Source organism: Aegilops tauschii, chromosome 1 (assembly GCF_002575655.3).
Source record: "Aegilops tauschii subsp. strangulata cultivar AL8/78 chromosome 1, Aet v6.0, whole genome shotgun sequence".
Lineage (NCBI taxonomy): Eukaryota > Viridiplantae > Streptophyta > Magnoliopsida > Poales > Poaceae > Aegilops > Aegilops tauschii.
Genome location: NC_053035.3, coordinates 456,749,067 through 456,771,861, shown reverse-complemented (window position 1 = coordinate 456,771,861; position 22,795 = coordinate 456,749,067). Strand labels below are relative to the sequence as shown.

Below are 22,795 nucleotides of genomic sequence, written 5' to 3'. Positions count from 1 at the left end.
GGCCAATTGCCTGCTTCCGTATCAAGAAAGAAAACAAGACGCATCACCCACTCGTGTGGAAAATTGAAAAAGAGGAGTCAATGCTAGTATGGCATAGATAGATAGTGTAAAAGGAGAAGCCATCATCCAGGTTGAAAGGAAAAGAGGAGTCCGGCCGGCCGGTTCCATCCTCTATTTCTTCTTTTACACGAGGAGGGGGACGGAGCAGCTCGTTCACCATTCACCAAATCAAAAACTGTACGTTGCGTATCGCCCAATTAATTCGCGGTAAATCATTCGATCGGTACGTGCCACCACAGTTTAACGGTGCCCATCTTCAAACTCTCAACTGGGCACGTACGTGCATCGTAATCTCTGGAGGCTTCTCCGCACCGCCCGTGTCGCCCCCGCTTGGGCGACTCAGGCGAGATCGCAACCCTAGCCGCCGGGGGCTCCCCGTTCTTCCATCCCTTCCTCTGCCGCCGCCGAAGGACGCCGCCGGCCTATAGCCCGGAGGCTGACGGCGGTGGCGGGGGCCTTCCCTCTCTCCTACGCCATGGGGGCGGTGCGGAGCCCCGCAGCGTGTGGTGGCACGGCCGATCTGGTCTTGGTGGCGTGGCGGGCCTGCCTTGACCGGCGGCGGTGCGACGACCGCCTCGGCCTAGGGCGAATGGTGGCGGGTGCGGTGGCTGGCCCTGCTTCGGACAGCGGACTGGGCTGCGTTCGGCGGCGGCGACGGGTCTGCGGCGACGGACCATCTGACCTCGGATCGGCGGTGGCGGCATGGAGGGCCTGGTGGTTGGTCGGCGCCATGTGTGGTTTGCCCTCCGGACAGATCTGATTTGGCCAATGCGACCTGCTCGATGTGCGGCGGCTCAGATCGGCGGCGACCCGTGCACACGATGCTTGATGGAGGTTCCTCGAGCGGATCCGGGTGAAAACCTAGTTCTCGGCTTGATGCCAAGACCGGCGTTGGCGGCACTCTTTTGTGTTATTACCTTCTTGAAGGCATCGCCGTGGAGAAGCTCCAGACCTCTATCCGCTACCTCCGGGGGAAACCTTAGATCAGTAGATCAGATGACGGCGACGCGTTGGTGTCGTTTCCTCCTTGGGGGCGTGCACGGGATCGAGGGACCAGCGGGCGGCTTTTTTGATGGAGCGGTGCTTCATCCTACACATTGATGACGGCGGATCTTGGCGGCGTGGCGCAGTGGAGACTCGGCGCCCGATGCGTGGTGATGGACTCGTGCAGGAGGAGGTAGCTGTCTGGCGTCATATGGTGGCGTCGATGGCCGAGTGACCTGGCAAGGTAGAAGCCTCAATATCTACTCTGAAGATGGCGGCGACGACACATGTGAGTGCGTCAGACCAGTTTATGCCCCAGACCCGGTACGTGGCTCGGCTGGGGCTTCTGGCTTTTGATGATAGGCTTAGGTGAGTGGTCTGGGTATTTGGCCCAGCTAGCACCCCTTCATCATATGGATAGGAGTAGTGGCATATATTGCCAAGACGACGGATTCAGGCATATTGTTGCAATACTTTGTAAGGTCCTCAAGAATAATCGATAAAGTGGTCGCATGCATCTCCCAAATGCAGAGGCCGGGGTCATCCTCCTTTTTAAAAAAGACCTTTCTTTCTACGATGGGTACTGTAGTCATATTATTTAACCACTAGGAAAGGTGAACCACGCACAGATCGATCGAGAGCTACAGGATACAGCTGGCTGATTGTAAGTACGTTGGTGTCGAAAAAAGAGGGCTGATTATCAGTACGTGAGGGCGCAAAAGTGAAGACGATTGCGATTCTAGTAATTTCCCCGCCCACGGCTCCCGACTTAATACACTTTTATAATCGTCCATAGCATGATCAATGAAAGTCGGTGGTAGTATATCTCACTATCTCAGGGACAGGGAGCACGCCTTTGGCATTTTCCCCATAAATTAATTTGTACTCTCAGGGACAGGGAGCAGGTATACAGCTAGAGCTTTGCTGAGAAGCCTGAACTGAACTGAACCGAACCGAAGTCTCTGCGACGTGACATCTGAGGAATCTCAGTGGCCGGCGATGATAGAATAGATAGGCTCAACAAGATCGAGTTAGGATATCGCTTTCGTCTCTTACGAAGCCTCAGCCACTGAATCACTCATCACCATAAAACAATTCGCGGCTGCATGCTTGTTTATCTCGACGTAGCGGCTGTCCGGGCCCCAAAGAATTCCCCGACGACGACATCACATCCCCTCGCGACAGTTTATATCCATCCGATCACCGATGCATAAACTAGTCCGTAACGACCAAACCATGTCCGCCAACGACAGGATTAGCACGCTAATGAAGTGGCTAATTACCTCGAAACCTGTCGTCCGGTGTTCCCACGGGGCCGAGCCGTCGCTCTCATCCGGAGGCGAGCAAAGGGCCGCTCCGATCCAGATCGATCGTCTGTTGACACGATGGGTCGGCTTTGGGTTGTTGCACGCACCGGCAGATGATTATTCCAGGGGTTGTCAGTCGGCCACTGTGCGACGTTCTCGTTCACTGTTGCGATGAATAGACACGACGATGACCAGGCTTGGAACATACGGCGACGAGAAGATGAGCAGTGCGCGTCAGATAGAGCAAGCAAGGCACTGCCAACAGCGACTTGTGATGTGTTCGTGAGATCGATCAGGGATTCAGGGTGCCGCGTGCCGCTCACCGACACCTTTGAGCTTCATCTTGTGATGCACTCATGGAAACCGTGCGGCTGACCGAACAAAATTTGTGCAGAGGTAGTCAGCATTCCTGCGTTACAATACCGATGGTCCGGTGACACTGGGGTTACAGTCTACTCTGTCGGACTTGATGAACTTCAGCCACTTCCAGTTGGCGTACGACCCCGCTTCGTCCTCGAACGGGACGGTATCGTCGTCGCCGTCATCGGGCGCCTCGCCAGACCGAGGCGTCGCCGGCATTTGCTCCCGGTATCTTCGCGCCATCTCCTCCGCCTCGGCGAACACCTTCTGCAGAAACCAGAGGCAATGCAAAATGTGACTACCTTGAGCATTGGCAACTTGACACATATAGCATGTAAAACTGAAGAGCCAAAGAGGCAGTGTTCTTACCTGTTTGTCGGAGAGAAACAGTCCAGGCTCGCTCTCAAGGTCCCTAATACTGCACAGAGCCGAGACACGTGAGCTCTCAGTGCTGCACATGCATGGTTTTTTAAGTTTTTACGAGTTTCTTTCACGTACCTAAGAGCAATTCTGTCTGGCGTTGTCGACTTGATCACAAGCGCTTTCACTCTCTCGCCCACTCTGAGCGCGTCACCGACGGATCTCAGCTGACCGTGTGTTATCTTTGAGCTATGCAGCAAACCACTGCAGAAGCATCACAAGCTGTAAATTAAACATCCGAAAATGTTCCCACCTCTAGATTGTTCACAAGCTTGCCATGTGGATAGAATGATGCCTATGGTTCAATGAGACTGGATGGGGTCCAAACTGAATTCGGGCATGAAACAATACAAGATGGATAATACTATAGCAACGTTCCGAATTATAAGATGTTTTAGATATTTCAATATGGACCACATATGGACTGAAACGAGTGAACAAACACATTAAAAATCGTCTATATACATCTGATTCAGAAAAAAGTTACTCCCTCCGATCCATATTAATCGTTACTGCTTTAGTAGTACAAAGTTGTACTAAAGCAGCGACAATTGATATGGATCAGAGGGAGTAGACCATCTTGGAACAGAGGGAGTGCCTTTTGAAAGGGAAGATGCATACTCAAATGCTTGAAGTTATATGATCTGTTATAAATGAAAGTGAAGCATGACATGTAAATACTTGGAAGTACATATTCCAAAGGAACAAGACAAGCCCTTCGCTAGAGCACAGAGCAATCTCTCATATTCTAAGCCAGGAGATTGATAAAAGAAGAGAGACCTCATTATCTGGCGAATTATCAGAATTTCCAATGGAACTCATCAGTGTGAAGGCTAGTCAGTAAATCTCATGTTCCACTAAAATTAACAATCACTCTTTTGTTCACGTAATCCAGTTAAGAATGTCAAAAGGAGCAAGATTGACAATTATATTTATATAATCTAGTCAAGACTTAGCATCATCAATGTTGCCAAGATTTAAAACATATTGTGGCAACAGCCACCTTCTAAATTATTTGGTAAACCTATTTTTGTTTGTCATAAAATAGGAGTAAGCCATACTAAAACATATGCATGACTATAAGAGTATGACCAAAAAGAAACTTATCAGCAGCTACTAATGAAATGACGGAACTGGAAGGAATGCTCCTTCAACTTTCAAGTGTAAAATGAACTATAGCAGAAAAGAAGAAATGCCATATTTAGTATGCATTCCCTCTGTTCCAAAATAAGTGTTGTGGTTTTAGTTCAATTTAGTGATATTACCTTCTGTTAGTCTCCCCAATCCTAATTTGTGCACCATATGGGAACAACTTGCGGACTGTCCCTTCCAAGAGAGCCCCTTCTTTAAGGTATAACATTGCCTAAAAGAAGTACCGAAGATCAAAATTAATCAGAAGAACTCAAGGGTACTCATTGCTCTCTCATACAAGTCAAAATCTGACCAATGCGCTGCAGAATTCAATTGATATAAATACTTCAAGTGTATTAATCACGAGTTGTCGACTGTAGCGAAAGCTATTTAAATAAACATTTCTTGCATTGTGTCTTTAGGCAATTCAATAAGTTGATGGACCAAGATTCTCTACTATGAAGAGCCACAGTAAAAACACATTATATCCTGGTAAATAATCCCTCCGTTCCTAAATATTTGTCTTTCTAGAGATTTCAACAAGTGACTACATACGGAGCAAAATGAGTGAATCTACACTCTAAAATATGTCTATATACATCCGTATGTGGTAGTCCATTTGAAATCTCTAAAAAGACAAATATTTAGGAATGGAGGGAGTAATATGTTAGTGAATGCTGCAGGTAAGGACAACAGACTGAACAGAGGCCCATGTAAACATGCAGTTAACTTACCCAAGCCTCTTTTTCACTAATTATTAATTCGTTAGTCCTTTCGTCAATCTTTGTAATACAGATATGTATCTGTCGACCAACCTGTGCAGAAGAAACAATATAATTCACAAGTTACAGCCACTTTATTGACAATAACTTGACAAAACTAGATAAAAGGGATCATGCGTCTTACATTGTTCTTTAGATCTGTAAAATTTCTTGGTCTAGTCATCATCTGAGGCTTAGGTAGGAACGCCCGGAGCCCCTAAATGATGGAATCATGGATGTGAGTTTTAGCTACAATTTTTGAGAAGTGGACTGTAATGTAATCCATTGAACTCGTTATGAGTAACCCGCACCTCAATTCTTGACAACAAGCCTCCAGCATTCCACTCAGAAATTTTAACCTTGATAGGTACATTTAGCTGCTTTATCTGGACACCAGTATGTACAGAAATTGTCATATATAAAACATTCAGAATAAAAATAATAGCTATCGAACTCAAAACTTCATAGGTCACAGTCATGTCCAATCATCCATTGTCATCGAAAAAACATGACGAAAACAAGGGCTTTCCATCCTACAATTTTTTCCATTGCACTGCTCTGCACCCAAGATGTGAAACATCAATTTTGATGCATGTACTTGTTATTAGTTGGAAGATTACAAGGTCTCATGATCATAATACCAATCATTTCTCCATGTACTTAAGCATGAAATCACTCTACGTTCTTAACAAAAACATGAGATGCTCTATTTTGGGCTGCAATGCCAAATGATTTTGACTCATGCCATGCTAAGAACCTTGAAGACAAAATTGTGTATCAACCTAGGAGCAAGCTATGATAGTACGTACGTACGTAATTGCCTATTAACCTACAAGCAAGATATACATCACACTGCTTTAATAGCTCGAGCTTTTAGATAGGCCAGCCAGTATATGAAAAATCTACTTGGTACAAGCAAGACGGCGGTCGTGACTCGGGGGTTGCAGATCTATTCCTGATACTAATCATACACACTACATTACTAGTGGTGTTTGAAGTACTTATCTGGTACTACATTGTTTTCAAACAAACTCTATCTGTATCTGGTTCTGAACTACTGACAGTGCACACTCAAAACATACATTGAACGATCAAGTCATGGCTAATACTAGATCAGTTCATCAAATTCCAACAACAACAACAATAGAGAGGAGAGTCATAGAGGACCTGCCTCACTCTGTGCCACGCGACGCGCCGGAACAGCCTTCGCGAAGACAGCAGCGGCCGCCCGCCAAGTGTTCGGCCGAGGACCTCGGCGAACACCACCGTGCCAACGCCCACCACCGGCGCGCATTTCTCCTTCCCGGTCCTCCCAACCCTCGCGCCCCCTCCGCCGGCCGCGACGCCGACCCTGCCTTCCGCGGCGAACTCCCTCGCGCCGCCCGACGCGAGGTCGCACGCCAGGTAACCGAACTCCTCCGGGGACGCAGGCGCCGCCTCCTTGGTCAGCATCAGCGCCGGCTCGCCGCCGGCGCCGACGTCGATGTCGAGCGCCCGCGCGTCGCCCCCGACGACGACGCCCACGACCAGGTCCCCGGGCCTGGGGTCGTAGTAGATGACCCCGCGCCCGGCCGATACGGCTCCGTCCTCCGAGGCGTGCTTCCCGGGGGCGGCGGCTTCGGGCGTGCCCTCGCTGGCGTCGGCGCCCTTCACCTGGAAGAAGTTGAGGTAGGGCGCGAGCGCTTCCGCCGTGGACGGCGCCGGGGCGGCCTCCGGCTCGGGCTCGTCCTCCTCGGACGCGGAGGGGGACGGGAAGGGCTTGTCGAGGAGGTGGAGCTCCTCGCCTCCCCCTCCACCACCCCCGGCCTCGACCACATCGGAGGAGGCGGGTAAGGAGCGGAGTGGCGGGGGAGCTCGCGCGCTGAGGAGGACGGGGATGCGGGAATGGAGGCGGTGGCTCGCGGCAGGGGATCCGTGCCTGGCTGGGCGGGTCCGCGGGGAGACCGACGCGGCGGGGAGGAGGGACAGAAGGGATGCCGGCGGCATGGCGAGCTCGCGGGGAGCGAGCGAGCGGCGTGGCGGTCAGCGGCTGTGCTGCTCCAGCTCTATCTCCTCCCGGGGATATTTTTTTGGAAATTTTCTCATCCGTCCTCCGTTTGGGCTATTCTGGTGAACGAGTCGGTCCGGCCCAGGTTTCCATTCTTTCTCTTCGCGGCTAGCCTGGCCCAGAAATGTCGAGCCCAACTGAGATGCGGGACCCGGTGTCAGGCCTAGGTCGAGCCGTCTGACGCGAGCCCCGAATCGTCCGTCCGTCGCAGTCGGCGCAAGCAGAGAGCGGCGGAAGGAAGGAAGGGGAACCAAGGAGCGCAAGCAAGAGGCGGCGAGGCGGAGGAGGATGGGGTTCATGCTGCGGGTGAGGCTGGCCTCCTTCTTCGCGGGCGCGGCCGCCGCGGCGGCGGGCGGCGGCTACTTCCTCTACAAGGACTACAAGCTCGCCCACGACTCCACGGCCCTCCAGGTACGGGCCGCGCCCTCCTCCTCCCCTCTGCCTCTGCGTCTCAGATCTCGGACTCTGTGCCACTACTCCGTGGATCCCAACCGCGCCTGTCTAGGAAGAAGAATGGGGATCAGGGAAACCCCCTTCCTCCCCGAGACGGCGTTTGGTTCTAAACCCTATATATGAATCGCACTTGTGATTTCCTAATCATGTTCCTATTAGCATCATTGGCCGGCCCTGAAACTGTTTGCCAGCACCCTACTTGGACACACACCAGGAGAGCCTATCCAGTGATAGGTACTGATAGCCGTCAGGCCTGAATTATTATGCCCCAGTAAAGTATTGTTTGCTGATTATTTGGGGGTGCCTGTGGTGGTGATGCATGTTAATGCTTCTATGGACCTTATCAGGCCACTACTTTTAGTTTGGTTACAGCCTGTAATCGGTAACCAGCAATGCCATTTTGATTTTCACCTCCTTGGCCGACAGTTCCAGTACCACTTCCTGCGATGTAGTATAGTTATCTTGGCTTCTCAGGTTATTGTTCTATTGGGTAGTTCAGTAGCTTATACGATCTTAGGGATGATCTGAGGCATAGTGTTGTTTTGCATAAGATCTGAGGTGCCATGTTGCATCGTTGCATGGTTGTTGTATTTTGTTCAAAAAAGCAGTTGGTTTGTGGGATTGCCTGGGATAGAGTAAGTATCTTCTGTTCTAGTTCTGAGGTTCCCCAGTGATTGTTTCTTGTGTCATCTAAATGCACATGACTAGTTTTCTGCAACTTGACCTTCTGGATTATGGATGGATGAATATGTCTGTAGCGCCTTGCACATTACCAGATGATAAGGCCCTGACAATGTAGATTGCAAGTCATCTTGCATTTGAAGATGCATTTTGTGTTAACAGCATGCCATGGTCATAGTTGAACTTAACTTAGTTATCTGCAAATGACTTGAGCACTGGCATCCATTGATGCAGCATATCTCAGGAACATTTCAGTTTCATTGGCAGAACCAATCTTCCAAGTTCCAACATATATATGCAAAGGCATAGATGATTTTTTCCATGATAAACTTAATTATAGACTATAATATTTTTGGACATTACCTGTATCATAACGTTTGAAGCTGACATGTTCGTCTCATCAACAAGAATGTTGGTGGTCTTGAGTACCTTCCAGTATGAAGTTGGGGTAACTTCATCAGAATGATGGAACAATAGATATCCTGACAATGAAATATGAGAAGAACACTAGGATGATTCATCATGTCTGATTTACCATGGTCATTCGGTATGCACTGGTGGGATTGTTCAGTAGTTCATGTAAATGGGCAGAATTTCATAGATGAAAGGCTGAAATTTGTCCAGGTAGATGCGATTAAGACAAATGCTCGTATAGTTATCCCATAAGAAGTTGCTTGAAATGTGGGGATGGGCGTCTTATGCTGATTTTGAGCGGTTGGTACTAACCTTAGTTGAGGATATATTTCTTCCTCTGAGGTAAAGCTTACCTGTGGATGTTTTTCATAAGTGAAGTTGTCTTTCACATGTCATGGGCTTTTAAGCAGCGCAATCATTGGTCTGAGCTTCAAGATTGAGGTTTCTATACATGTGGTGTTTGTTAACCATGCTCCCTCTGCATTTCCACTATACACCTGCATGATACTGGTTGGGTTGAGGATAAGCATCTGATCTCTAAATCACAACTTTTCCAGGTGAAAGGTCTGCATGACCACGTGGACGCCCGTTACAAGGCTCTCGACAAGCGGCTTGCAGCTTTGGAGGCCCAGAAAAGCGTCGACTCCTCTCCGGCTGTGGACGCGCCATCGGGCTAGTCGTCCGTCTGTCCATCACGAGGCTTGACAAGTGGATGATTCTAAGTCTGTTTACTTTAACATGCGCGCGCTATCTGCTTCTCCTTTGAAGGCAAGGGGCCTGTGACTGACAGCGAAATAATATAGCGAACGGTTTTTGTTTTGTTGTGTGGGCAAGAAGAAGCTCCTTTTGTTGCTTGAGGGGATGCATCAGACCTTTGCACACCATTTTGCACTTGCTGTCGCTTATCCTGGGGATTCAACCCGAACCCTTTATCGACGCCCCTCGATTTCTTCGCTGTTGTTTTTAGCATTGTACTATATCGTTTATGATGCCTGTTTTTTTCGCTCGTTTGATAGTCTTCGCTGATGAAGAGAAAAATAGTGTTGTTGGCTGATCCATGCTTGCACGTTTTATGGAGAAGAAAAAGAAAAGTCCAGCTGATAAGCGTTGGTAGTATCTGCTGAGAGATCCGATCCAGCTCAACATCACCTTGTCCATTCGCCACGGCGACCTGCGTTGCGTGTGGCCATGCCTCTTGCCGACCTCTGTTGCCTAATTCCCTTTTAATTTCTTTCAAATTGCTTCTTGTTGGCTCGGAACGGTTCAGACCTGTGATGATAACCAGAAGAAGTATTCGGGAGAAGCGGTTTGATTATAGGCATTAGGCAACGGCTGCTTTCGTCGAGATCTTGGACTGTTCTAATTAATCATATCGAGATGACTTAACTATAGCCATTATCAGCTATCATTGTTGGGTTCCCACCGTCTTCAGGCACAGAGGAAGATGATCATTAACTGGCTGAAGCATTGTTTCCACCACTATTTTTTCCATGTATGAGAATGCAAGCTACAGTAATAGTCAGCGCAACAGCATAGTATATATACACAAAAATGACCCTCAACCATAGCAAGAGGCCGGGTTAGTCATCTCCTGATTAGGAAAATAAACATGCGCTGCGCACTCGCTTCCTGCACGATTTCATCCTGTACCAAAGTCCGGGTACATGTACTAGTAGTATTTTGCTTGGAGTTTAATCATGTTGGAGGGATGCCCGGGACATGTCGCCGAATCATTGAGGATCTCTTTGTAATTTTCTTTTTCTGGAACTCATTGGAAATTACAACTAGTTCACATGACCGGGCCAAATCCAGCACACCAGTGCTGTAGAATAATGTGCTTAGGCAGTTAGGTCAGTTAAGGCTGATTGAGGTGGATTATGGCAATCCAGTTCTTCCAATCAGTTTTTTTTTTCTGTCAATTGTTCTGTTTGGCTAACCAAGATAATTGGTTTCACGACCTTTTTTTTTCCATAACAAATTATTGTAAAATAAGTTTAGTATAGTACGCTACAGCTCAGCAACTCCTAATGCATTTCCCGTCGAATCATCTTTTTCGATCTTCATAGAAACGAAACCACGACAACCATACAAAACATCTGGACTAAAACCAGGTTCTGAAAGCCACAGAGGCAAAGGCAAAGGAAATGACAACAGCAGCCATCCCGTCGAATCATCAATATATAGAAAATGTCGATGTCGTGTGGGTCTTTCGTGTACTCTATTTTTCTTTAAATTACGCCGCGTTTCTGCTTCGCATGACACGTGGGCATGAAAAATGATTTGACGACAAATATTTCAGAAATATGTCCATCAACAAAGTACGCCTTCTTGAGTGAAATGCACATGGCGGCAAAAAAAAGCTGGAAAATACTGAAAACCAGTTCGTAGAAGAAAAATAAAAGATGTCGTTGTTTGATTTATTTTTTTCGAGTTGAAGATGTCGTTATTAAGATACCCTTCGAAAAAAAGACAGGATAATGATACGGTTAGGAGCAAGGCAAAACAGTTAAGAAAGAGGCGACGGGCGACGAGCCGAACGGGTCGCCGGCACTCCTCGCTGTCTTAACCATCCATCCATCCGTCATCGCCGCCGACGATGCGGCAGTCAATTGCCCCACGAACTCTTCCGCGACAGATACGGCTGTCGTCGGGGCGCCCTGCTTCAAAACCCAGATGACCCCGCAGACAAGTCACGACGAGAGCCGGCGGACGGCAATGGCGTCCTCCTCCTCCCCGGCGGCTCCGTTGCTCGTCCCTTGGCGAGAGGACCAGGACCGGGACGACGCGGCCGCTCGGAGCGACGGCGGGAGTCCGCGGGAGCAGGTACTGGTTCTTGGCGATTTGAGCTTGGGAATTACTAGCTTGTTACAGATTGCTGATGAAACTGGTGGCTTCTTGCTTGCTTCTCGAAGGGGGTGATGCAGAGCTGGGCGGAGGCGATGCTGCTGTGCTGCGGCGACGCGGAGAGGCTGTGGCGCAGGGTGGTGCTGCGCAAGTGGCTGAACGTCGGCGCCGGCTCCGGCGACTCCGACTTCAGCGCCGACGAGGCCGAGGCCGAGGCCGAGGCAGACGACGAGGAGCCCGGCCACCAAGGTCCGCCCATCTCTATCTCTTCTTCAGTGATCCCTTCCCCCATTTCCTGCGAGCGAGCCGCTCTGCTTCGATCCGCTGGGAGCGAGATAGGGGGATTTCTTGTGTGGGGATTGGAGTGCAGACAACCACATTGCGAATTCGCAACGCAGATAGCCTCACGATGGATGATTGGCTAGCATTTCCAGTTCAATTGTTCATTGCTTGCTTTCTCGTGTGAGTTCATCGTGCTGCAGCATCATGAGTGCCACCACTTCAGTTTCGTATGGGCATGGCCATGAGTGCCGTGAGGGTCATCTCCCTGGTCGATGGCGACCTCCACCGTGATGTCCGGCTGCTAATCCACTTTCTGCAAACCACCGGTTTCGTTTGGCATGTTGGCATATTCGGCATTTTTAACCAAGAGAAAGGTTTGGTCGAGGGGTTTGAGGATTCCAAATTCCTGATGCCTTTTTGTTTCGTCTCAAAGCCTGCTTCAGCCAAAAGGGTGAGCAATGGGGGAAAAGTTTGGCCGCTTTTGAACACCGCCTTTTCGAGACTGTCTTTTTTATGCAGAAAGGGGTTAGGAGTAAGAAATGGTTGTTAATTTGTTTTGTCTCCCTTTCATCTTTTTAAGTGAGGTGCCACATGTGTGGAACAAAAATCCATGGCGAATTATAGGCATACATTTTTTCGGCTTAAATTTGCAGATCGATATCGATGATCATACATCCATATTCTGACTGCCATGTTCGTTCCATTTGTGCAGAGAAGTGCTGCTGTTGGGAACACAAACTGTATGATGAGGAAAGGAGATCGCGTGGACTTGGTGCAGGCACGATTGGTAATTTAATCGTTATCTCATTTGTTGGAAAAGAATGCATGGACAAAACAGTTGTTGGCAGCTCAATCTTCTTCTATATATTTTCCCCATAAGAGGAATTGGGTCCTACTACGTTGTGTCCACGCCAGCAAATAGGCATTGTGTAGTGGTAATAAAAATATCAAAAATTGTGGATAGTGCTTTTCCACTTTCTGTGAATAAATATTTCAAAGCAACCTTTTTTTTATGATAAAGAACAAACGGTCTGGCTTTACATAAAGCCAAATATTTCAAAGAAATACATGCATGATAATTTGGAAGCACCTGGATGCCTTTTAATATGCATTTCGACTTTCTATGAAGCCCGTTTTGTTACATTAAACGACTGTTTGGTAAGCCATTCGTTGACGCGCTGCCTTACATACTGGCACAAACATCTGTTTGACCTGGGTTGACAATTGCTTTATATGCTGATGCAAGCTGTAATTCGTAGGTAATCAGGTGAAGGCTGTGCCTGACAGACCTAAAAGGTGCAATTCAGACACACTTCGTGCTCAGTATATCGATGTCGCTGAACTCAGGTATAGCTAGTCTTATATATTGCTCCCCTTTTATCTTTGGCCTTTTTGACAGTATTTTCGTAACATCCTGTGTGGTTACTGAAATAAAATGCTCATACGCCTGGTTTCTGTCACATAAAACATTTCAGACTAGCTGCAACTAGGTTAATAAATGCTACTATGGTTGTGTGTTGCTTTCAACCTTCGAGGTTTTACATGCAGGATTTTCGTAGGGACATGGAATGTTGGAGGCAGAGTTCCACCTACTGACTTAGACATTCAAGAATGGCTGGCCATGGAGGAGCCAGCTGATATTTATGTTCTCGGGTAAATCACTGCTCATAAACTTTCAATTGCACGAATCTTCATTTCTTATTTTGGAAGAAGATACGTGGCACAGATTCACACAAAATAAGCTGTCACAATCTGACATAGGCATAGCAGTTGCAATCTTGGGAAAACTTAAAAAGCTGTTTCTGGGTCATCCACTTAAAACATACTCCCTCTGTAACTTAATATAAGATGTTTTTGACACTGTCATAGTGTCTGACAGTGTCAGAAAACGTCTTATATTAAGTTATATATGGAGGGAGTATCTGAAAATTATTTGGTTATGGGCTGGTATATAATCAGTTTTTCATCCGTGTCACACCTTAGCTTATTATATTTGGCTAAGATGTGATTTGTTGTTGTGCACTACTGCCATTATTTTAGATGAAAGGCCCATGGCCCTGCTTTTATTAAAGCCACAGTTCAAGCGGCACCAAACATTCCCTTAGTTTATATTTACCATGAAATTTATGACCATCTTTCAGATTTCAAGAAATTGTCCCACTAAATGCTGGGAATATATTCGGTGCTGAAGATGACCATCCAGTTGCTGTCTGGGAACATATCATTCGTGAAACTTTGAATAAGCTATGTCCATATAAACCAAAGCATAAATGTGTCAGTGATCCTCCTTCACCATCAAAGTTCAATCCATCAGATTATCTTGTGATGGAAGATGGCTTTCTTAGTGAGGCCGACAATGAAAGTGAGGGGGAACTTCATCCATTGATTGGACAAGACATTAATCCAGTTACTAATGATAGTGGCGTTTGTAAAACATATGAATACCCCACCTCTGCTTCCAGTGAAAGAGTTCACGAAGGTGAAGACTTCAGGAAGATGCTTCCAGTAAATACTTCTCATCACTCCCACAACTCAAGTCATATGCTTTTTATATCTCATCTGAAAGAACCGAGCAACCAAGCCGGTTACTTGGAAAGGCCTGGAATGATTTGGCCTGAACACCAATTGGATATGCAGGTTCATCTTCTTCAGGACAGCACATCAGTTACTTCAGTGAAGACTCTAGCAGCTTCTGCGTCTTTTAAATCGAGACATGAGAATTCTAATGGTTTTCCAGAAGATAATCTAGACCATGATGTTAGTACCGATAATAGAGTCGTTAAGAGGAAAAATTCAAATTTTGTACGGATAATAAGCAAGCAAATGGTGGGAATATATCTTTCGGTGTGGGTTCAGAGAGGCCTTAGGAGGCACATTCACAATTTGAGAGTATCAACTGTAGGTGTAGGCGCGATGGGTTACATCGGTAACAAGGCAAGTGCCAAACTTGATCTTATTTTCTCTCAGCATTCATTTTGCATTGATTTGTACTTTATGCCTAAGTTTTCATTTCATTGATTTGCCTTGTCATCTCATATCAGTTCTTATTAGATTCAGCATGAATACACCTGTATGATACTATCTGATTTACAAAATCATCTGATGACATTTGTTTCTGCGATGCTCCAGGGATCAATATCAGTCAGCATGTCTATATATCAGACACCCTTTTGTTTTGTATGTTGCCACCTGACATCTGGTGAAAAGGATGGAAATCTAACAAAGAGAAATGCAGATGTTGAAGAAATCCTTCGAAGAACGATATTTAACCCAGTTCATAGAGTCAGCATGCCTAAGGGAATACATGACCATGAGTAAGTCGCCAAATTTGTGTCGCCTGAATCTTTGCTATCCTCCAATGCAATCATTTTCTCAATTGCTTACATATTCAACCATTTCATAAATTTCAGAAAGATTATATGGTTTGGGGATCTCAACTACCGAATCAACCTATCATATGAAAGAACACATGAGCTTATCTCCAGACAGGAATGGGATTTATTGTTTGACAATGATCAGGTAATTTAATGGTTCGGTACATAAATTACTACCTGTAGTATTTCCAGCTCACGCTTTTGCTGTGACAGCTAAAATGGGAACTGATGAAAGGGCGTACATTTGACGGTTGGATCGAAGGGGTGATTAGCTTCCCCCCAACATATAAATACGAATTTAATTCAGATAAGTATGCGGGTGACGAGCCAATATCGGCGAGAAGAAGACCTGCATGGTATGCTATCTGCCTAATTAAGCTCCTGCCTTTTTGTTTCGCACATTTAATCTGATAAGACCCAGGATAAATAAATGTTGCATACTTCTGTAGGTGCGATCGGATTCTTTCATATGGAAAGGGCATCAGGTTGGATTCTTACAGAAGGGCGGAGCTTAATCTTTCGGATCACCGCCCGGTGTGCGCGGTCTACATGACCGAGGTTGAAGTTTTATGCCACAGAAAGTTTCAGAAGGCTCTAACATTCACCAATCTAGAGGTCGATGACCATCTGTTCTTGGAGAGATGAAGCACTTGTTGAATGAAGAACCCTGGACTGTGAGAGAGCATGCAGTTCATAGCTCAAGGCGCAATGGCCGAAGGGAAATGCCGGTAATTTCAGACAAGTTACCAGAATGTACAGAATCAAATAGGGGTGGCAGTTTGATGCATACTAGGGATTGGGGTGTGAGTGTGTGTTTCCGACCAAATTGGTCGTCCTGTAAATGAAAAGAAGAATAAAAGGTAGTCCGACTCCTCATAAGAGGATCAATTGTTCATATCTAACAGGATCTGCAGAGAAATGAGTGATGTTCTTCCCCTTCTCTTTATCGAGGTACCGTTCTTGCTTCTTTTTTAATGTCTGATGATGATTAACCACTGAAGATAAGAGCTGGAGCTGCTAAGTAGAAACATGTAAAGAAAAGCAATATACAACCAAATCCGACTTGAAATATTACTTGGTGAAGCTGGAATTTCCTGGATTGAATATTCAGAAGCATCTTGTTACATTCGAACTTGAGTCCAGGGCACATGTTCAGTAAGTTCCTTCAGACAACATAAAAATATTTCAGACCACATTGATCCAATGCAACAAACTCGGTGAAAACTGCAGCAGCCGGTCCTCCGCCTAAAGAAAACAAAATCATCACTCTGTCAGTAACCAAATACAAACATAACCTAATTAGCAGAACCTATGCAACGTGAGGGTTTAAAGTGTTAGAACTCATGACCAGCCTATCAACATAAAGAAAAGCTATATCATAATTGTGGCTGTGTCCCCTGTGAATATCGATGAAAAAGAAAAGAATGGAAGTACTGGATATCATAATATTACTAGCTTTAAGGCCCCAAACATGCCAACTGGGCGGTGATCAGTAAGTTACACATTTGACAATTGATTTTACAGTTTTACTCATTTGACATCCGTTGCGGCTAAAATTCATCTATCTAGCATCGGACAGTTGCTAACTAAGCTTAAATTATTAGTGAACGCTTAAGAAAAACAACAAAGGTATTTGAGAAACAATGCATTGAACGAGCAATATAATGATTAAAGGTGAGCAATCACCTGGTATATAGAAACTCGTGAAAGGATGATACTTATTCATATAATGGGTTCCAGTAAGTTTCTTGGGTTGCATCGACTTAACTTCAACCATGTAGGCATTGCGGTCCGCATACAGAAAAATCACACCATTAACCTCATCATACCCCAGTATCACCATCTCTCTCCATGCTAACTCAATCTGAGAAGTCTAAGAATGTTATGCATGTCAACTGTCTTGTGCAACAACCATGTGGTGACACCATGGCAGTCAACCTCCCTTTGCCACATTTGGAAGCTAGAGTAAGAAAATGCGGCGAGACCGACAATGCCGTCCTCTCCCTGGATGATCTGATGCGTGTGCGAATCGTCGGTTCACCAAGGCGCCTTGATCAAAGCTAGGCTCTGCGTATTCAGATCAAACTCAAGTATGCCGTGGTTGATCGGCGAAAGCACCCAGTAAACGACGTTGCCAACAAGGGTGCTAGGACTGCTGCGAGAGCAGGCATGGCAATTTGCACATGAAGGCTTGGTTGAGATGACATCGCCCCAAATGCCGGACTGCGAAGAGTAAACGCAAGCGAGTGATCGGTCGTCGTCTCTGCCGGTGGACACCATGAGCAACTTGAATGGCCCCGAGTGGCAGCCGTCGTGCACGCTGGTCGCCGGCAGCGCAGAGCACCGCCCCATTGATGCAGCCTCTGTTCAAGGAAAGGTTCGGTGGAAGAGCCACGCAGCGCCGTTCGCCGGTGACGAGGTCGCACACGACGAACTCTTCCTGCAGCATGTCTTTGAGGAGGGCGCGGCCGTGGCGGTACCCGAGGAAATAGATGTCGTAGCGGTGGTCGCCGAGGCCATAGCGTCCGAGGCAGAAGCGCTCCGGACGGGTGCGGCCGGGAGGGTCCAGGTTGGGGGCGAACACGACCTCGTGGTCGCTGCACACGAAGGCGCCGAAGAGGCGGTGGTGGGCGCGAAAGCAGCGGAGGAACTGGGGGTCGGTGGCGACGCGCTGCCACCGCTTGCAGACGGCGGACGCGCGCGGGAGGGAGCACGGCTGCGGAGGGAGATGGAGGAGGATCTCCCAGAGAACATCGTCGATGTCCGGCAGGGACGCAGGCGCCTCCGGCGAGCTGCCGCGGCGGCTCCGGATGCGGCGGATCGTTCCGGCTCCGTCCTCGCTCGCGTGGGTTTGGGGATGGAGGCGCGGGCTGCGTCGGCGGGCCACTCCGTTGCTCTCCTCGCCCGCGTCGGTCTGGGAACTGAGGCGCGTGCTGCGGCGGCGGCCGGTCATTCCGGCGTTCTTTTTCGGCGCCGCCACGAGGGGACACGTTTTTTTAGCAACCCAAGAGGGCACACGTTTTTTTTTCTGAGGCAAAAGAGGACACGCGTGGACGTAGACGTGGTGGAGCGGGCTTTTGCTTCACTTGAGGTTCTGTTCAGGGCCCCTAATATTGGGCCTCTCGTTCGTTCGTTCGTTCAGCCTGCTCAACGTGACCGTCGCACTCTTTGAGGTAATCTGTGAGTTTTTTTTAAATCATTATTCAAAATGTCTTATCTCTCAAACCGTGCGTCGAAATTTTAAACTGTTTTCGCCGTTGGATTGCCCGTGTTGAGATCTTCAAAACTAGATCTCATGTTGATACATTTACACGAACTTTTCTTTTCACAAAAAAAAAGATGAAAACCCCCGAAACAGGAGCATGTTTTCCCCTTTCCAAGAGGCATGACCATGCCTTTCTCAGAAGCAAATCCATGCCTCTACGAGAAGTAAATCATGCCTCTTATCGTATGAAAAAAAAAGAAAATGTGTTTTTCCCTTTTGCGAAAGGTACGGTCATGCAATCAAATCCGTCCCTCCACACGAAGTAAATCCGTTCTTCTCAAGGAAGAAAAAAAGCGTCTTTTTTTACTTTCCAAGAGGCACGCCCCGCAGAAACAAATTTGTGCCTCTCGTCATGGGAAAAAAATAAAAGAAAACATATTCTTTCCTTTTGTCGTGCCTCTCGTAGGAAAAAAAAGAAAACACATTTATTTCCTTTTGCGAGAGGCACGCTCTTACGGAAGGAAAAAAAACACATTTTTTCCCTTTTCGAGAGGCACGGCTGTGCCTCTCGCAGGAGCAAATCTGTGTCTCTAGGAGAAGTAAATCCGTGCCTTTCGCAATAGGAAAAAAGGAAACGCGTTTTCCCCTTTTGCGAACCGTGCCTCTCGCAGAAGCAAATCCGTGCCTCCAAGAAAAGTAAATCCGTGCTTCTTGCGGAAAGAAGAAAAATGCGCCAATTTTTTCACGACTTTTTTAGGTCCAAAACCTAAGAAAAATCAGGGGAAAACTGAAAAGCTGAAAAAAAGGTAATCTAAAAGCCGAAAACGTGTATAAAAAAATGACAAAAACAACATCTGAAGGAAGCGTCCAGAGCGCGACACATGACGACGGCGGCTGAGAGCGCGCCTAGTGTGCTTTCCCACCCCAAGTGACCCGGGAGGTTCCAAAGAAGCGCTCTTTAATTAGTTGTTCTCCTGCATCAGCAAGAATTTAGGAGGGGCACGCCTATGTCTCGCCTCAAGCGAGATGAGGGCGAGATGGGCCAGCCCAGACGGGCAGGATATAGTAGCCTTGTTTTTTCTGTTTTTGTTTTTACGTTTTCATTTTTTTGCATTACTTTTTACACTCTACAGAAAATCATTTTAAATATATTGACTAAGCATTTAAACTTTTAAATGCGTATAGAGAAAATGTTTATCACGTTCCCGCAAAAAAAGAAAATGTTTATCACGTATACGAAAACTATAGACAAAAACAAATGTGTATGATTTTTTATCATGTATTTAAAACATTTTAATCAAGCATTTGAAAAAAATTGGACAAAAATTTCAAAGCTGTTAATCAAGCATTTGATTTTTTAATGTGTATAAAACTGATGAATTGTTTTATCATGTATAAAAAAATATTAATCAAGCATTTGAAAAAATGTTAAATAAGTATTTAGAAAATGTAAATTAAGCATTCAGAAAATTTTAAATGTGTATAAATTTTTTTGTCCATGGATTAAAAAATAATGAAAATATTGATCATGTATATAAAAATGTTAATCAAGCATTTTAAAAATGTTGAGCAAGTATTTGAAAAAAATTAATCAAGCATTTGGAAAATGTTAATGGTATATATGAAATGTTGACAATGTATTTAAAAATATTAATATTTTACTTGGGAGCATTTTAAAAACTGTATAGAAAAAATGCTAACTATGTATTAAAAAATGTTAATCTTGTATTGAAATATGTTAATTAATGATTTGAACAAATATATATATAGAAATGTTGATCATGTATTAAAAAATGTTAAACATGTATTAGAAAAAAGAAGAAGAAGGAAAACCAATAAAAACAATGAAGGACACAAAGAAAAACGAAAAGAAAAAGAAAAAACCGGAGAAGAGAAAATAAAAGAAAAACAAAAAAAGAAATAAAAAAGGGAGAAAGACGAATAATAGCATGGAACAATAAAAAAAATCATAGATATGTTGGAGGCGTATCAGCATTCCGAAGGTTAATTCCTGCTCGTCCTCAAGTACGTAAATGATAAAAACAGAATTTTTGATGTGGAATGCTACCTAACATGTCTATAATGTAATATCTTTTTAGGTATGAATATTAAGATCCGAAGCAATAGTCTATAACTTGATATAAAGACATAAATACGCAGACATACTAACAAAAAATCATGGATGCAGACACACTTCTTTTCTTACAGGCTATAGTCAGAAACAACAACTTCGCAAATCACCCTTTCCTGGGCTCTGCTTGCTCGTCTACGCTCCGACCAATTCAGTCATGCCCGATTGTGAGACTGCCTGTTGAACGCCTGATGGCACCTTGCTCTGACCTTCTTTGTTCTTTTTTTAGATTGGAGGAGGCTGTTAGCGGAATTATTGCATTTGAAGTCAAATAACTTGCTATAATGATATTTTGTTTTTTCTTTGTCAGCTAGCACAATTTGGATAAAATAGAGTAATTTCTTCAAAAGCCAGTTTCTTTCGACCTTTCAAAACAAAAATGCTAAATAAAGTTATCCCTACAAAATCATAGTCTTGTCATGCTCCATCTTTTTAACATAAAGTATTTATCATGCAGAATCCTGATGACAAGCCGGACAATTGGTTCATACTTTTTAACGCGCTTCAACTTTTTCAACCCCCACGCAATACATGAGCGCAAGCCATGGATATAGCACTATGAGTGGAATAACGTGCAGTGGTAGAGATTAATATGAAGAAGACAAAAAAGGAGAAATTCTCACATTGACGAGGCTAATCAACGGGGTATGGAGATGCCCGTCAATTGATGTCAATGCAAGGAGTCAGGATTGCCATAGAATGGATGCACTAAGAGCTATATGTGTACAAAAGCTCAAAATAAAAACTAAGTGTGTGTGCATCCAACTTGCTTGCTTGTATAATGAAAAATTCCCACTAGTATATGACAATGAAAGCATAGGAGACTCTCCATATGAAAAACATGGTGCTACTATGAAGCACAAGTGTATAAAATGATAGTAACATTGCCCCCTGTCTCTTTTTCTCTCATTTTTTGTGGGCTCTTTTTGGCCTCTTTTTTCTTGGGCACTTTTTGGCCTATTTTTTGGGTTTTTATCAGTTATGTCACCGGTTGTGTCCCACTACTCAGTTTTGCCACTAGGAATTTCAACTGCTAAAAAATGCCATCGCTTTGTTAGGCACATGCTCAAAAATGTCACTGGACACCATTATTGTGATCTCAAATCTCTTTTGCCATGCTATAATAACATAAATACCTATGAACCAACATGCAAGTTCTCCCTCTATCTCACTACAATAAAGTATGGGGCCCACTTGATCCCAACAACGTTCTTATTTTCCTGTAAAATTATTCGCTTGGTTACTCCTGACAAGTAGGCTCACACATATCATTGTGAGATAGAGAGAACTGACATGTGGGTCTAGGATTATTTTTGTCATATAACACGGTCAACGGGTTTGACGTGAAAATAACAATGTCTAATGGCATTTTTGAGCAAACATCTAACGGAACGATGGCATTTTTGAGATATCTAATGGCATTTTTGAGCAAGCATCTCACGGATCGATGGCATTTTTGAGCAGTTGTAACTTCTAATGGTAAAACTGAATAGTGGGACACAACTACTGGCATAAATGATAAAAACCTTTTTTGTTTACTCACTGGGACAATGCTCTAAGAATGAATAATGATGATCATCACACTTCTAATTACTTACAACTCAAAATTACAACTCGATACTAGAAGAAAATATGACTCTATATGAATGCCTCTGGCAGTGTACCAGGATGTGCAATGATGCTAGCTAACATGTATAAAAAACGATGAATGGTGGCTGAGCCACAAATACTATGTTAGCTATATGATCATGCAAAGCAATATGACAGTGATAATGTGTGTCATAAAAACGAAACGGTGAAAGTTGCATGGCAATATATCTCGGAATGGCTATGGAAATTCCATAATAGGTAGGTATGGTGTCTGTTTTGAGAAAGATATAAGGAGGCTTATGTGTGATAGAGCGTATCATATCACGGGGTTTAGATGCACCGGCGAAGTTTGCACCACATCTGAAGGTGAGAAAAAGCAATGCACGATACCGAAGAGGCTAGCAAATTGCGAAAATGCGAGAGTGCGTATAATCCATGGATTCACATTAGTCATAAAGAACTCATATACTTATTGCGAAAGTTTATTAGCCCTCGAAGCAAAGTACTACTACGCATGCTTCTAGGGGGATAGATTGGTAGGAAAAGACCATCGCTCGTCCCCGACTGCCACTCATAAGGAAGACAATCAATAATAAATCATGCTCCAACTTCTTAGCATAGTGAGACCATACATGCATGCTTCGGGAATCACAAACCTTAACATCAATATTCTTATTAAACCAAAATCATTCACTAGTACCTCCCACATATTAACATCTTAATATCGCAAAACTATTGCAAGGAATCAAAC

General features: G+C 45.2%; 3 protein-coding genes across 6 annotated transcripts; 2 read left to right on the top strand and 1 right to left on the bottom strand.

Annotated features, from left to right (window-relative positions):
- Nucleotides 1-2,681: 2,681 nt before the first annotated feature.
- LOC109756479 (protein PIGMENT DEFECTIVE 338, chloroplastic) lies at nucleotides 2,682-7,133 on the bottom strand. The gene is made up of 8 exons (XM_020315314.4): nucleotides 6,191-7,133; nucleotides 5,335-5,409; nucleotides 5,169-5,240; nucleotides 4,997-5,077; nucleotides 4,397-4,494; nucleotides 3,210-3,335; nucleotides 3,081-3,129; nucleotides 2,682-2,978 (listed from the first exon to the last, which is right to left on the bottom strand). Exons 1-8 carry the CDS (start codon nucleotides 7,007-7,009, stop codon nucleotides 2,766-2,768), a joined length of 1,533 nt encoding a protein of 510 aa, XP_020170903.1. The 5' UTR covers nucleotides 7,010-7,133; the 3' UTR covers nucleotides 2,682-2,765.
- Nucleotides 7,134-7,227: 94 nt separating this feature from the next.
- LOC109756476 (uncharacterized) lies at nucleotides 7,228-9,554 on the top strand. The gene is made up of 2 exons (XM_020315309.4): nucleotides 7,228-7,481; nucleotides 9,176-9,554. Exons 1-2 carry the CDS (start codon nucleotides 7,359-7,361, stop codon nucleotides 9,293-9,295), a joined length of 243 nt encoding a protein of 80 aa, XP_020170898.1. The 5' UTR covers nucleotides 7,228-7,358; the 3' UTR covers nucleotides 9,296-9,554.
- A 1,532-nt stretch (nucleotides 9,555-11,086) lies between these two features.
- Nucleotides 11,087-16,064, top strand: LOC109756477 (type I inositol polyphosphate 5-phosphatase 1). 4 transcript variants are annotated; one of them, XM_073500876.1, is made up of 11 exons: nucleotides 11,087-11,441; nucleotides 11,543-11,711; nucleotides 12,457-12,531; nucleotides 13,004-13,091; nucleotides 13,293-13,397; nucleotides 13,886-14,249; nucleotides 14,382-14,678; nucleotides 14,874-15,058; nucleotides 15,155-15,263; nucleotides 15,332-15,474; nucleotides 15,568-16,064. In XM_073500876.1, exons 1-11 carry the CDS (start codon nucleotides 11,292-11,294, stop codon nucleotides 15,761-15,763), a joined length of 1,881 nt encoding a protein of 626 aa, XP_073356977.1. In that variant the 5' UTR covers nucleotides 11,087-11,291; the 3' UTR covers nucleotides 15,764-16,064. The 4 variants fall into 4 exon arrangements, with proteins under 4 accessions (XP_073356977.1, XP_045084860.1, XP_020170901.1 ...); XM_020315312.4 differs by having other exon boundaries at nucleotides 11,091-11,441; nucleotides 11,531-11,711; XM_045228925.2 differs by having other exon boundaries at nucleotides 13,886-14,678.
- The last annotated feature ends 6,731 nt before the right edge of the window (nucleotides 16,065-22,795 follow it).